The following is a 12,190-nucleotide window of genomic DNA, read 5'->3' as shown; positions in this document are numbered from 1 at the left end:
GCTTCGGAAAGAGCCCACGTCCAGTGGGATTCGAAATGGTGGTCGCCCAAATTTCACGATCGCCCTGAAGCCCGAATTTGACGACGTACACCCGCCCCGACTAACCCAATAGCCAGGAACAGCCGTCAAGGTGAGAATCAATTGCTACGGCACCCTCGCTCGACCTACTGTCGATTTTCTGATTTGATCACTGACATTGCTATTGTGAAGATGGTCGCCGCAAAGAAGCACGTTCCTATCGTGAAGAAGCGTATGTTTTTTCCCGCCCCAAGGACAGCACCCCTCTACGACCCCGCGTACCCGACAACCCCGACGATGAATCAAACGAACGAGAACTTTGGATTGGAAACGAGAGGATTGACGGTTGTGAATTTGAACAGGCACGAAGCTCTTCAACCGCCACCAGAGCGACCGCTTTATGCGCGTTGATCGATCATGGCGCAAGCCCAAGGGTATCGACAACCGCGTCCGCCGTCGCTTCAGGGGTAACACTGCTATGCCCTCGGTACGTCGAACACCTCCCTGCTGGATTGGGATTTGGACATGGGCATCAACATGAGGAGGGAAAATATTACGGGCGGAAAAATGCTTCAAGGGCCCCAGGACTACCGTCGCTAACCTGGCATTCCTACCTTTCAGATCGGCTTCGGCTCCAACAAGAAGACCAAGTACATGATGCCCTCCGGCCACAAGGCCTTCCTTGTCAGCAACGTCAACGACGTCAACCTCCTGCTGATGCACAACCGCACCTACGCTGCCGAGTGCGTACCATTCCACACCCGCCTACCAGCTCTCACCGATAACCGAGCCAAGGGTGTCCTCATGGAAGCTACAGTTAGCTAACAGCAACTACAGGATCGCCCACAACGTCTCCTCGAGAAAGCGTATCGACATCATCGGCCGCGCCAAGCAGCTCGGCGTCAAGGTCACGAACCCCAAGGCCAAGGTCACCACCGAGGTCTAAGCGAAGATGTAAAAAGTTTTCAGTGGTTGCGTGGAAAATCAGCTGTTCGGGGCGAGGGGGTTCGGTTTCGCCGGTTACTTGCGTTTTGCTCTCATATCCAGGGATGGGAATGCATCGGAAACGGTTTCTGCGATGATTCAGGGCTGCGGCTTGGCATGGCTCGTACCGTTGTGCTAGGAAATACAAAAAAACCGCAGCAAAAATTCAACGACTTGACGTTCACTCAGGCGTGTGTTTCTTACTACTATCGTCGATTGACAAGAATAAGGCGTTGGGTGGCATGGAAAACAGGATCCTTCATATGCTCGGTAATTCGAGAATATCACCAACCCCTTTGGCCCCTGCACTATTTTGATCAAATCCTGCACAAGTGACTGACATTTACTATGCCTATTTTCCTGTCCTAGAGCTCTTACCACCGTCGATGCCGAGAAACGGGCTGGTTGGCTATTGCTTGGGCACAATGGTGATTTCCTGGATCTTCCCAATGTTCTCTGGTCAAAATGTCTTCAGGTCGTCCTCTTGTTATCCGCCTTTCAGGTCTCATGATATCTTTTGTCAATCTGCCATACCCGAGAAGGCATCTCTATGTCCATGGTTAGTCCTTATGACGTGGTGAGTAAAGTCAGGTGGGCTAATATAATAGGATGGAAATATCAATCTTCTCCACGGAAGTGTCCCGACGGTGACAACAACACCATTATGGCCATAGCCCATGGCAACTTGGCAGACCGTCTCCTCTGAAGGTGCATTGTTTCTCCAGCTTTTGACACTTTATCGCCTCGTCAGCCTGAATCCTGGCGGGCCACGGATACTCATACAGAGGAATACAGAGGCAGTAATTTGATGGCCAACACAAAGACTCGTGCTTCACAATGTGTCCAACAAACCTTGTGGGGAAAAATGTATTATTTATGTATGCATTGCACTATTGCAACAATCAATCAGCATTACGACCAACTTCGATGTGACCGCAGCGTAAGAGACCCCAATACGGACAGGAAACGCTCGCTGTCCCATCACAAGCATAAGCGCAAATGACGACTCCTGGTATCCATGATTTCGTAATAGCAAAAAGGAAAGAAAGGTTTCGTGCGTGGTTTTTTGAGCGTCAGCTCATACCGGACAAGATCAGGTCGCAGGAATGAGGGTTGCGGAGCGAGGTGTGGAAGACAAGACGCTCTGTAAGGCCGTTTCAAATCTCATCGCGTCAACGCGCTTACGCCAAGAGAGCGGTATCGACCCTATCTGAAGCAGTTGAATCGGCCGATGCGCATGCGCCAGGGACCGCGGCGGATACCGTGGCGGTCTGCGTGGACGGAGGTGCCGAAGTTGCGGCCGCCGATGGGCTTGGAGTAGAAGAAGGGCATGATGATTGTCGGTGGTTTTGTCTAGGGTCTTTGTAAGAATTTGCTGGAGAGCTTGTCAGTTCAAGGTCCGGAAGAGAAAACGCCTGGGCGGTGATGAAGTAGGTAGATAAGTACCTGGTGTTTCTCGTCGAGATTTTCCGTGGTTAAAAGCTCTGTACTTTCGGTTTGATTTGGATCACGATTATGAGCAAAAGCCAAGAAGGAACGGGCTTGTGTTTTATATAGTTCCTTCGTCGTGCGAACCAGTGCAGCAGAACACATCATTTTCTCCCCCCTTGCTTGCTTCTTCCCCAACCTTTCTTGATTGCACCAGTGACACAACGGTTCCCTCAAAATCTTGGCTGGCAGGGTCGCTTCTGCTGTGTGGTGTTGTATGCCAAGAGCTCATTGAGATGGCGGTGACGTAGCGTGGCTGAGCAGAATGAGGTTGCGAGTATGGCTGGGGACGTCGCCAAGTGTAAAGGGTGTGGGCAGCGATTGGTGGAAGGCTACCAGCTAAGGTAGCACCTAGCAATAGTTGTCTTGGGGTCCAGAATGATGGAGTGTGGCTGAGCTGATTGCGGCAGGGTCCGCTGAAGTGACCCAAAGACTATCAGGGGGGAAGGGATTTGAGTGGTGAGTTCATTCTGAGGAACAGCGAGTTAGATGCGAGGGATCGGTCGATTGGAAGTAAGGTTATTCCAACCTGCCCACTGGCTGACGTTGTCTCGATCCACCATTCTTTCCCTCACAGGCTTTTTGAGCTTATGGAATCTTCCAGTGCCGTTGTTATGAGGTTTCAGAGTTTCGATTCTTCGGTAAGCATGAGTAACCATCTTGAATTGTCTGCCTATTGACTAGCATACGTGACGCGTTGGGCATTTCGTCAAAAATGCATCTCTTGGAACAAGCCTCAACTCAAAGCAATTTACCTATGTCTTCTGTAGTACTCATGCCAACCAATAGTATGGTATTTGCTAGCCTTGTTATCGGTTTCGAGCACTTGACTGCAGAGAAAGGATCCATCACGTATACTGCTGGTGATTCCTCTGAACACCGACACCTGCGATTGGAACTTGACGCTCTCGGCGGATGGTACAATACCTGACTTGGCACTTCGAAGTGAAAACTACTAAGATTACGGTCCGCTGGTCGTCACCCTATTACTAGGGTATCAACTCGACGGAACTGCACGTGGTCCTTTATGATGGTTACTCTAAAAAGCCTATTAGTTGTTTGCTCGCCTTAGTCTACTAAGGATAGCATAGTGTTTTGATTCCTCGTCGATCTTGGATGCTCCCTAACCAACACGTCAACAAATTTCGATGCATGAATCGAGCCAGACCTTGATGATCGATACCAATTGGTTCAGGTACCTTCTTGCCTCAAGGGTCATGCTTTGGATGTTCCTCGACGGACTCTCTCGGAATAGCATGCCCTGTGACTGCCATCGCAGTAAGGTCAGGCCATCTCAATGTTTATACGAAGGCAGGCTTACCAGTAACCCCTACCATCCAATCAAAATGAGACGATGAATGTGATACTGTGTCAAGGAGACAGCGAATGCGTTTAGAGAAGATACAGTTGCCTGGAGTCTGAATGTTCTAGTTAAGCTGGGTCCTAATCCAAGACCGCGTGGTCAGTGAAAGGCGGCTAAAGTTTTCGCAACACGTCAGGTACTATTAAAAGGGACGTAACGACTGAAATTAAGCGGAACACGCAAGGCGTTCATCAACTCTAGCTGCAATTCTGGGCTCTGTGTAGGGCCCGGTGTGCTACTTGCGGACCGGAGCACTTCTCCGGGCCCAGGGCACAACAGGCGTGTTCAAGTCAGCTATCTCATCTGCCCGATTCTGCCGACCTCTTCCATGCCACCGCGAGTTCGGCAAGCCGAGGGATGCTCAACCGCCATGATTAAGCTTACCACGTGCTGACCTTAGGCCGCGGTACATCATCATGCACGACATCGGGGGAACTTGACCTGAAAACGGAAAGAACGCCGCAACTCACAAAGGGAATCGGCTCATTAGGCTTTGAATGAGGCTCAACAGATTCGATCGCTATTCTCCTGCCGCAAGCGAAGTTTCCTCCCACGAATTAGTCATGGCAAGGACTAGACAAGAAGGGAATTAAGCATAACTCCTGCCTTGGCCGGGCCGATCGACCCTTTCGGACCGTGGCTCCAATTGCAACATGGCGAACAAGATCTTTGCCGAATAAATGGTACATCTTAAGGCGGAACCGTCATTCCCCGTTCTTACTGTACCGAAAGCGTCCACACTCTGCATGTGAGACACTGTCTTGCGAGATACAGGGCATTAGGTATTCACATCGGAGCCGGATGAAGTTGCGCTTGCGGGAATCGTGGATCTTGTCTTCAACCGTTTGGATCTTATGTGAGACATCCCCGAATCTCCTTCCGGTCTTAGAGACATCATCTCCCTTCGACTTTTGCGAGCGAGAAAACCACTTCATCGATGATACAGTAAGACTCGGAAGTGACGCCTTACCGGGTCTTCTCCGAGTAAGGCGGAAAGCCAGGAAAGGGCTTACATGAGTAAAGTTTGACCAGGATGTTGAAGACGTGGCATGTTGGCTCGAAGCCCCGGGTCGTATTATACTTAGACATGTGGCAAGACGTTGTTCTTCTTACACTCTCTGGAGGCCATAATTCTGCACCTAGCTAATAGACCACGCTTGTTCTTAGGAGGAGGTCCGTCATTGCCCTATGTTGACGCTTAATTCAGATTCGTCCAGAGCTTCGCCTGCTCCATGTTGTGGCGCGGGCTAGGATAGTGCCCATGAGCTTAAACACTATGAAGATCTTGACTCCAACACGACAAACAGGATTTCTTGTTAACGCGCCTGTTCATGCTATTCTGGTCACGAGTGAAGAGCTATTGCTTATTGTACAGGCATATTTCCAATGTCGTGCTACAGTCCCCGTGCCAAGAAAGCTTGGTATTTGACGTTTCCAGCATCTTTGTACCCTTTGGAACCTTGGCAGAAACTTCATCCTTACCGAGAAAGAAAATCGGCCTGTGAGCGCTGATCAGCCTTGGCATCCGACATCAACCTGAACGAGATCTTTGACGGGGGCACCAAACACTCCGAACTGATCTCCAAGACCCTTTTTTGGACCGAGTCCAACACTGAAAACGGATGTAGGAGCATGACCGACACGTTTCGACGAGTGATGATATGAGAGGTTTTGCATTGAGAGATGCCTCTTGGGGGAGTAGTCAGTCCGGATGAGGGCTTCAATTCGTTACCTCACAGCAAACCTCCCGTCATCTAAGCATCGACATCATCATTTGCGGGTCAAGCGACTTTGTATCTTGGACATTTTAACTCATGGAAGTAGGAAACCGTCGGCCCTGGAGCATCTCCAGATTTCTATAAGAGGTATCAATATCGTCCACCCAAATATCACCATCACTCTGAACATCTTCAGCATCTCGCAGCATTTCACAACCATAGTCACAATTTTCACAAACCAAACCCAATCCACTTCACCAGCCATCTTTTTCTTCTTCCTCTTCCTCAGTCAAATCTGCCCGAACAGTCGCCAAGATGTACACCAAGGTCTTTACCGCGGCTGTTGCCGTCCTCTCTTTTGCCTCAGTCGAAGCCGCAATCCTCCCTCGCGCTACCATCACACCCGGAACCGTCGTCCTTCCTGAAGTTGTCTTCAACCCGAGTGAGCTGACGGACCCTTTTTACACTGCGCTGAAAATCTTCTCCAATGACCTGACCAAGACGACCACCCTCGTCGGCGACCTCACAAGATCCGTCGGAACGACGGTGAAGGATGTTAGTAGACTCGTCGGCTTCTTGGAGCTCTATGATCAACGTACTGACCCCTTACTTGACAGAGAACCGACCAAGTCAACGCAGTCATCCGACAAGTGACAAGCAACACCAACAGCATCCGCACCAGAGTCGGTACAGTCGTTGGCAACCTCCTGGGCGTCGCTCCCTCAGGCCTACCGGCACCGTCCGCGACCTCCGCCGCGCCACCGTCCATCCCGACCGCTGAGGTGGTCCAGATCGCCCAGGATGTCGTCCGCCAGGCCCAGCTGCTGGCCAGGGCGGCCACCCTCCAGCTCCAGAACCTCCAGGCCCAGGCCAACGCCGTCGCCGACCCAGTCTCCAAGGCGGCGTACACCCTCGCCTTCACCCAGGCCAACCTCGCCCTCCAAATCGCCCTCACCACCGTCGCCGCCACGGCCTCGACGGCTCTCAACGCCGTGGCGAACGCCATCGGCAACGCCAACGGTATTGCCGATCGTATCCGCAACATCCAGGCGAAGCTGAACCCTGTCCTCGTCATCGGTGTGACTCCTGATGTTAGCTTTTAAGCAGTCCGGCTCTTGGGACTCTTGGCCAAGAGGCAGGATAGCTTGAAGCTAGCCTGCCGAGTACTCAGTCGAGCAAGATTCAGCATTGAGTTATGATGCGAACTAGTTCGCATGAAAATGGGGTAATTTTTGGGATAAGCATATTGGAGGATTGTAATAGTCGTGTTAATGATGGCACAAGGATTAATGGGAAACACACTCTTTGGTAGTGATATCTAATATTTTATACAACTTCTTGTTGCTTTCTACTGTGCCTTGATGGAAAACTTGAATAAAGAGATGGAGGTTTGAGGACTGTGACTTAGTTTTGACTGACTCTTAATTTGACACTACTGCTCGAGTGGCAAAATTTTGCTTTGCCTGTAATGGATATAATTGCGTTGATGGGAATCTGTGAATTTCGAATTGAAATTTACGTGTTTCCCACTGACAGGTTGTACGCTCACATTTCTGTTCTCGAAAATGAATATAACTTACAACACTCTCAAAGTCATTCAACAAAGCCCACCATATGATATATTATATAACGCACATATAAAGTGTTCTAGCAGACAGAGGTACAGTACTATTGCAGTGCCACGTCATATGTCGCTTCATCCCATCCCGGTGAAATCAAGAACAGTACATACAAAGAATACACCGTTTAACTGCGTAGCAAATGTCGGAATTCTCCATGCAAGCGGCTTAATTCTGTCATTCGATAAGTCCAGAAAATCTTTACTGAATCTGGAGTCATGCCATTCTTCCCTTCTGCTCGGTATTTCGCGAGCAAGTCTATGCCACCTGGCTTTGCGGCCATCATCCAACTTCAACTGTGTTATTAAAGTACTCTGAGGTACTATTGGCTTCCTAACCAATTCATCCCCCATCCCATGGACGTTGCGTCAAAGCCGCCCAGCAACATACAGTCGTAATGACACGAGCTGGACGCAGCGAAACGCACATGTACCGGCCAATTCGTCCTCCTCCCTGGAGACACTGTTGTGTAGATCAGCCTCCAACACGGGAGGCATTTAGATCAATCGACTTCATCGAGCTGTCACCCGCCCGCGAATCCTTGCGATGCCAGGCGTTGTGCTCTGATCCCCTCGCTCCGTGACCCTGATGACCGATGTGCAGGGATCAACCTCCGGCACATCTCCCTTTCAACGGCCGCCAGACGCAAGGTCATCTTGAAGAGTCAATGACAGCATGCTCTATCGGCTTTCCAGGCCGATAGACCCTCATGTGTGCTCAGACGTTGAGATCATTAGCCGCCACGACGTTACAAAGTCGTGGCAGGCTGCAGATTCGAAGCAGCCGAGCTTAGTAGTTCGGACGGAGGACGGTGTCCGTCAATGTCCCATTTCGTATCCTGATACCAAGGTCAAGTATTCCACGCATCACCATGAATCCTCTCTGCCGAACGCTCACAATATGGCCTCTTGACCGCTGAGTGAATTAAGAAGCCATGTCTCGGCACCGAGAGACATGGCGCAGGGAGAAACGGGTTGTCATATCTTAACCCCTGAAAATAGCATGTTTGGTCTACTTTTGTCCCCAAGGTATGAGGTCGATGAGACACTGGCACCTGTGCATGCAAAGGTGAGTGGACATTTGGCATTCACTGCAGTTTGTCGGTCACAACCGCTTCCAAGTACGGGCGAGTTTGTGCTTCGCTTTGGGATGATCTGTTTCCCCCACGCTGTATCCGACGTGACAGATGAGCAACACCGAGCTTGGACTCCACGCTCCCCGCGATGTGCATATTCTATGAATCATTGCAAGCCATACTATCCAAAGTCTTTCCTCTGCATCAAATATTCGTCGACCGAGCTTCGGATGACTGGCGCCTCTCCATCAATCACGATGGTTAAGTCTTTAAATACTCACACTTCGAGGATGCGTGAGAGCGAACAAGGGACGACGAGCCGAAGACGCTCAAGTTTGATGGGACGAGCCGCATGAGCGTCGCGCCGGCTCCGGGTCTTCGGTCCCGAAGAACTTGGGTTTCAGATGAGGCTCTTTTCCTCTTACCCTGATGCAATGTTATCTTCTGCTTCTTTTTCTTGGCGCTCCAGCGAGGTCGCAACTTATACGCTGCTGACACTTCGGACGGAGGGAATTGACTTTCGCTTGCAACCGTAAACGCGAGCGAGAAATTTTGTGCTCGTGCTCAACAAGCTTCCGAGGGATGGAGGTACCGCACGGGTTGCCGGTAAGGACGTGACCTCTTGTACCAGTTGAGTGGTCGATGTAAATACCTCTTGCGGGCGACCGCGGTCTGTTCGGATTGAATGCGTACACAGCAGACAGCGGGACGATAGCCGCGAGATGACGGCGGATCCTGATGGTAAGGTACCTCTGTAGAGTGCGGTGGTACAATATCGAAAGTGGCATATTCGCTTGAGGGGAACGCGATGCAGTTGGAATGGTGGTTGCGAAGCAATTGGCACGCTACAATGATTACTTGACATTCTTCGCTTCCAATAGGTCTTTCAATAGGGGATTTCCTGGCGGGGGACTTGTAATAGGGCTCGGGTCCGAATAAGCTGAGCAAGCCACCGTCAGCGCTGTCGACGCCATATGTGGGATCTGGAGGCTCTTGGTCGACGCGGCGCCGTTTGCGAATTTGAGGGGACTGAGTGAGTGAGCTACCTTGGCTATGTGGCTATCTAGTGTTTGGGATGAGCCACATCGAAGCGGGCCAGCAGCTGTGACGCAAAGTAAGCGGTGGTGGCGGTCGTTGTTTGGATGGTTGACGGAGTGAAGACAAAGATTCACGAGCAGACGACGAGGAGAGGAATCCTCTGTGATGTCGATCGCCGGAGACGGGAGACGGGCAGAGAACAGTCTCCGAATTGGAAGATCGACGCCGGGAACGCCTCTCGATGCGTGAGCGAGTACCTACAGAACGGCAGCGACTTTGCCAAGAACACTGGTAGCAACTGGCAATGGGCTCGTCTAATGAGAGTTCAGTGGGTCCGGCTTGATCCCATAACCGGCGGATTGGGAGTACCTACCTACCTTAGGCAATGGGAAGCATGACAAAGGCGTACCTCATATTGGTACAACATTTCGGCTCATTTCGTGGGAGTGAGTTGTTTACCTGAATCCGGATGATGATGAGGTGGACCATGCGTTAGTGGAAGTGGGAGGTCGGAAGTTGCGTTGAAGGTGGGTAAGTCAACGAGCCGGATTAGAAGATACAAATGATGCTCACGAGAGGTCGGGTTCCTCGTGTGCAAGTTGAAGGTATCCCCCTAAGTTGGCCAATGCGAATGGCCGTTTTCCCAATAGTCCCAGAACCCAGAGACCAGGCCCGAGAGCTTAATGCCCTCCCGCCCAGGGGCCAGGGCCAGACCTCCTTTTTTGACGTTGACTAACACTGACGGGTATTCTTCCGGTGCAGGGAATATGACTAAGAGACCTGGTCTCCGATAACGGTATTTTGTATTGTATAGACGGTCGACCAAGCGTAAACAGCGAACGGACTGTGATGCAATGTCAAGGAGAGAGAGAGAGAGAGAGAGAGAGCGGAGCGGGAGTGCGGGTGTGCGAGACAGCAGCTTCAGGAGCAGGAGAGATGCACAGAAGAAGCAAAGAGGTGTAGCAAGAGTTGGGAAGACGAAGACATTTGCTGAAGTTCCTGACGGCGGGCGAAAGAGGACGGAACTGTGAGTTAGCCGGCAAGAGGGCCTGGCATCCTGGAAAATGACTGGCTGAACAGAATACGTTTCTTGGTGTGCTCTGTGTCACAGTACGTATTCCACACCTGAGTCCTGAGGTGGAACGCGTCGTGGCCCTGGTCGATTCCCCGTTGTTTCAAGTCCACAAACCCCGGCCAAACATCTCCCAGGGTATCGAGTCTCCCACAGTATTCCACTGCCGCATTTCTCGACAGTCTAAACTTTTGAAGATGCATCGACAGCCCGAGGAGGGAAAGAGGCGTATGATGCTTGTGAGAGAGCAAGACACGGTGGCATCGGGCAGACATGCCGATTCCCCTGAATGTGAACGTATCTTGCCTGCTTAGTAGTGACACCAGTGCCTAACTATGGGTGTGGTGTGCACAACATAAGGTGTCCAGGTTGCATCTGCACCTAAGTATCACCTATCACGGCAGCGCGCGGGAGGAATAGTTCGATTCCTCATGCCTATCCGCACAGTCTACCTTATCCGTACCCAATCTTTGGTCGTCTCTCCTGCAGCAGCGTCTCACGCATGAAATTGAATTCGGGCTGTTTTAGCGGCGGCAGCACAGCAAAGGGGCTCCGGACCTGGCAAGCTCGATTTTTTTTGTTGGTTGATTCTTCTCCGTCTCCCCCGTGCTAGATGCGCATCCCGTCCCTCCTTCCCTACCAGAGGTATCCCGCCCGGGCTGTCGCTCCATCAGATTCTAAATATTAGCTCGCACACACATGCACACAAACTAAACAAACTTTTGAAGACATCTCTCCCACTTCCTTGTCCCCATCTCTTCTCTCTTTTCCTTGCTGGCTTGACGTTTACCGAAACCAGCAACGTGGGCAGTTTTGGGTCCAACATCAATTCCACCGTTTGGCTAGGTATCTAACTTGCTGAACTTACCATTCCGTCCCCCTTCACTCTTCAGCCCTTGTCGCTCCTTTTGATTATTTTCTCTCGCATCCCTTCGCCTTACGACTCGCCTTATTAGGTACAGATACAGCATTCGCCTCGCCTCGCCTCCTACGCCCACTGCGCCGTTCCCTGTTCTATTCATAGCCGGCTCCTTGCCAGCCCAGTCCAGCAAGCCATCCAAGCCAACCGCCCCTCCTTGGTCGACCGCCATTCACCAAGCAGCGCCTGCCCCTGCCTGGCTGAGCACACGACATCCGGCCAGCTGTCTCTACGGAGTACAAATTCACTGCATCGCTTGATTGTCTGCCAATCAACGGGCCGTACTGGCGACGACCGCCGAGCATCTACCTCATCCGCTCCGAAATCCCACAAACTTGGGAAATCCCTCTTCCACCACCATCGCAAAACCTGGTCCAACCATTTCATCATCGTCCCTCTTCCCGCCGTGACGCCGCACCCTGGCAGCCCCGACGGCAATCTCGCGCGCCGCTAGAACCCAGCCTGGCGTCCCTGTCCAGCCGACGAAACAGCGGGGTCGCAATTTCGACCCCCGTTCAACGCCAACGCCGACGCCAACCTCTGGCTTACACAGTACACAGTAACACCTCCCTTCTCCAGACCCGACCACGCTTCGCCCATACCATTTTCTTAGCAATTGCCTACCGCCCCAGCTTTTCTGGCACCCTCGCTCCATGATACACTTCCCTACCGTCGTCCATACGTCGTCTGCCGACCAGGGTCTCTCCAACCTACCAACTGACGGGTCCGAAGGGGACTGGCTCGTGAAGCGCAGAGGAAAAATAATTCAGACGGAACTGTGAACGGAACGACCTCTGCACTGCACACGACTGTACGCCGCACTCACATAGCACTCTCACGACTCGAGCAATCCCGTCACAAAATCACAATTCCCACAACCGTCTCGGCTGGCTGTG

The 12,190-nt window shown here is 51.6% G+C and overlaps 3 protein-coding genes across 3 annotated transcripts; 2 read left to right on the top strand and 1 right to left on the bottom strand.

Moving 5' to 3' along the window:
- Positions 1 to 210: 210 nt before the first annotated feature.
- On the top strand, positions 211 to 964 carry CORC01_10270 (60S ribosomal protein L32; the record flags this gene model as incomplete). The annotated part of the gene is made up of 4 exons (XM_022621898.1): positions 211 to 250; positions 381 to 505; positions 640 to 761; positions 856 to 964. The coding sequence occupies 4 exons, from the start codon at positions 211 to 213 to the stop codon at positions 962 to 964; spliced, it is 396 nt and encodes a 131-aa protein (XP_022471614.1).
- Positions 965 to 2,208: 1,244 nt separating this feature from the next.
- Positions 2,209 to 3,149, bottom strand: CORC01_10269 (uncharacterized protein; the record flags this gene model as incomplete). The annotated part of the gene is made up of 2 exons (XM_022621897.1): positions 2,209 to 2,355; positions 3,066 to 3,149. 2 exons carry the CDS (start codon positions 3,147 to 3,149, stop codon positions 2,209 to 2,211), a joined length of 231 nt encoding a protein of 76 aa, XP_022471613.1.
- Positions 3,150 to 5,886: 2,737 nt separating this feature from the next.
- On the top strand, positions 5,887 to 6,674 carry CORC01_10268 (uncharacterized protein; the record flags this gene model as incomplete). The annotated part of the gene is made up of 2 exons (XM_022621896.1): positions 5,887 to 6,126; positions 6,189 to 6,674. The coding sequence occupies 2 exons, from the start codon at positions 5,887 to 5,889 to the stop codon at positions 6,672 to 6,674; spliced, it is 726 nt and encodes a 241-aa protein (XP_022471612.1).
- Positions 6,675 to 12,190: the final 5,516 nt, after the last annotated feature.

Source organism: Colletotrichum orchidophilum, assembly GCF_001831195.1.
Source record: "Colletotrichum orchidophilum strain IMI 309357 chromosome Unknown Scaffold_100.1, whole genome shotgun sequence".
NCBI classification, from domain to species: domain Eukaryota; kingdom Fungi; phylum Ascomycota; class Sordariomycetes; order Glomerellales; family Glomerellaceae; genus Colletotrichum; species Colletotrichum orchidophilum.
The sequence above is the reverse complement of the archived record's forward strand: the minus strand, read 5'-3'. Positions and strand labels throughout refer to the sequence as shown.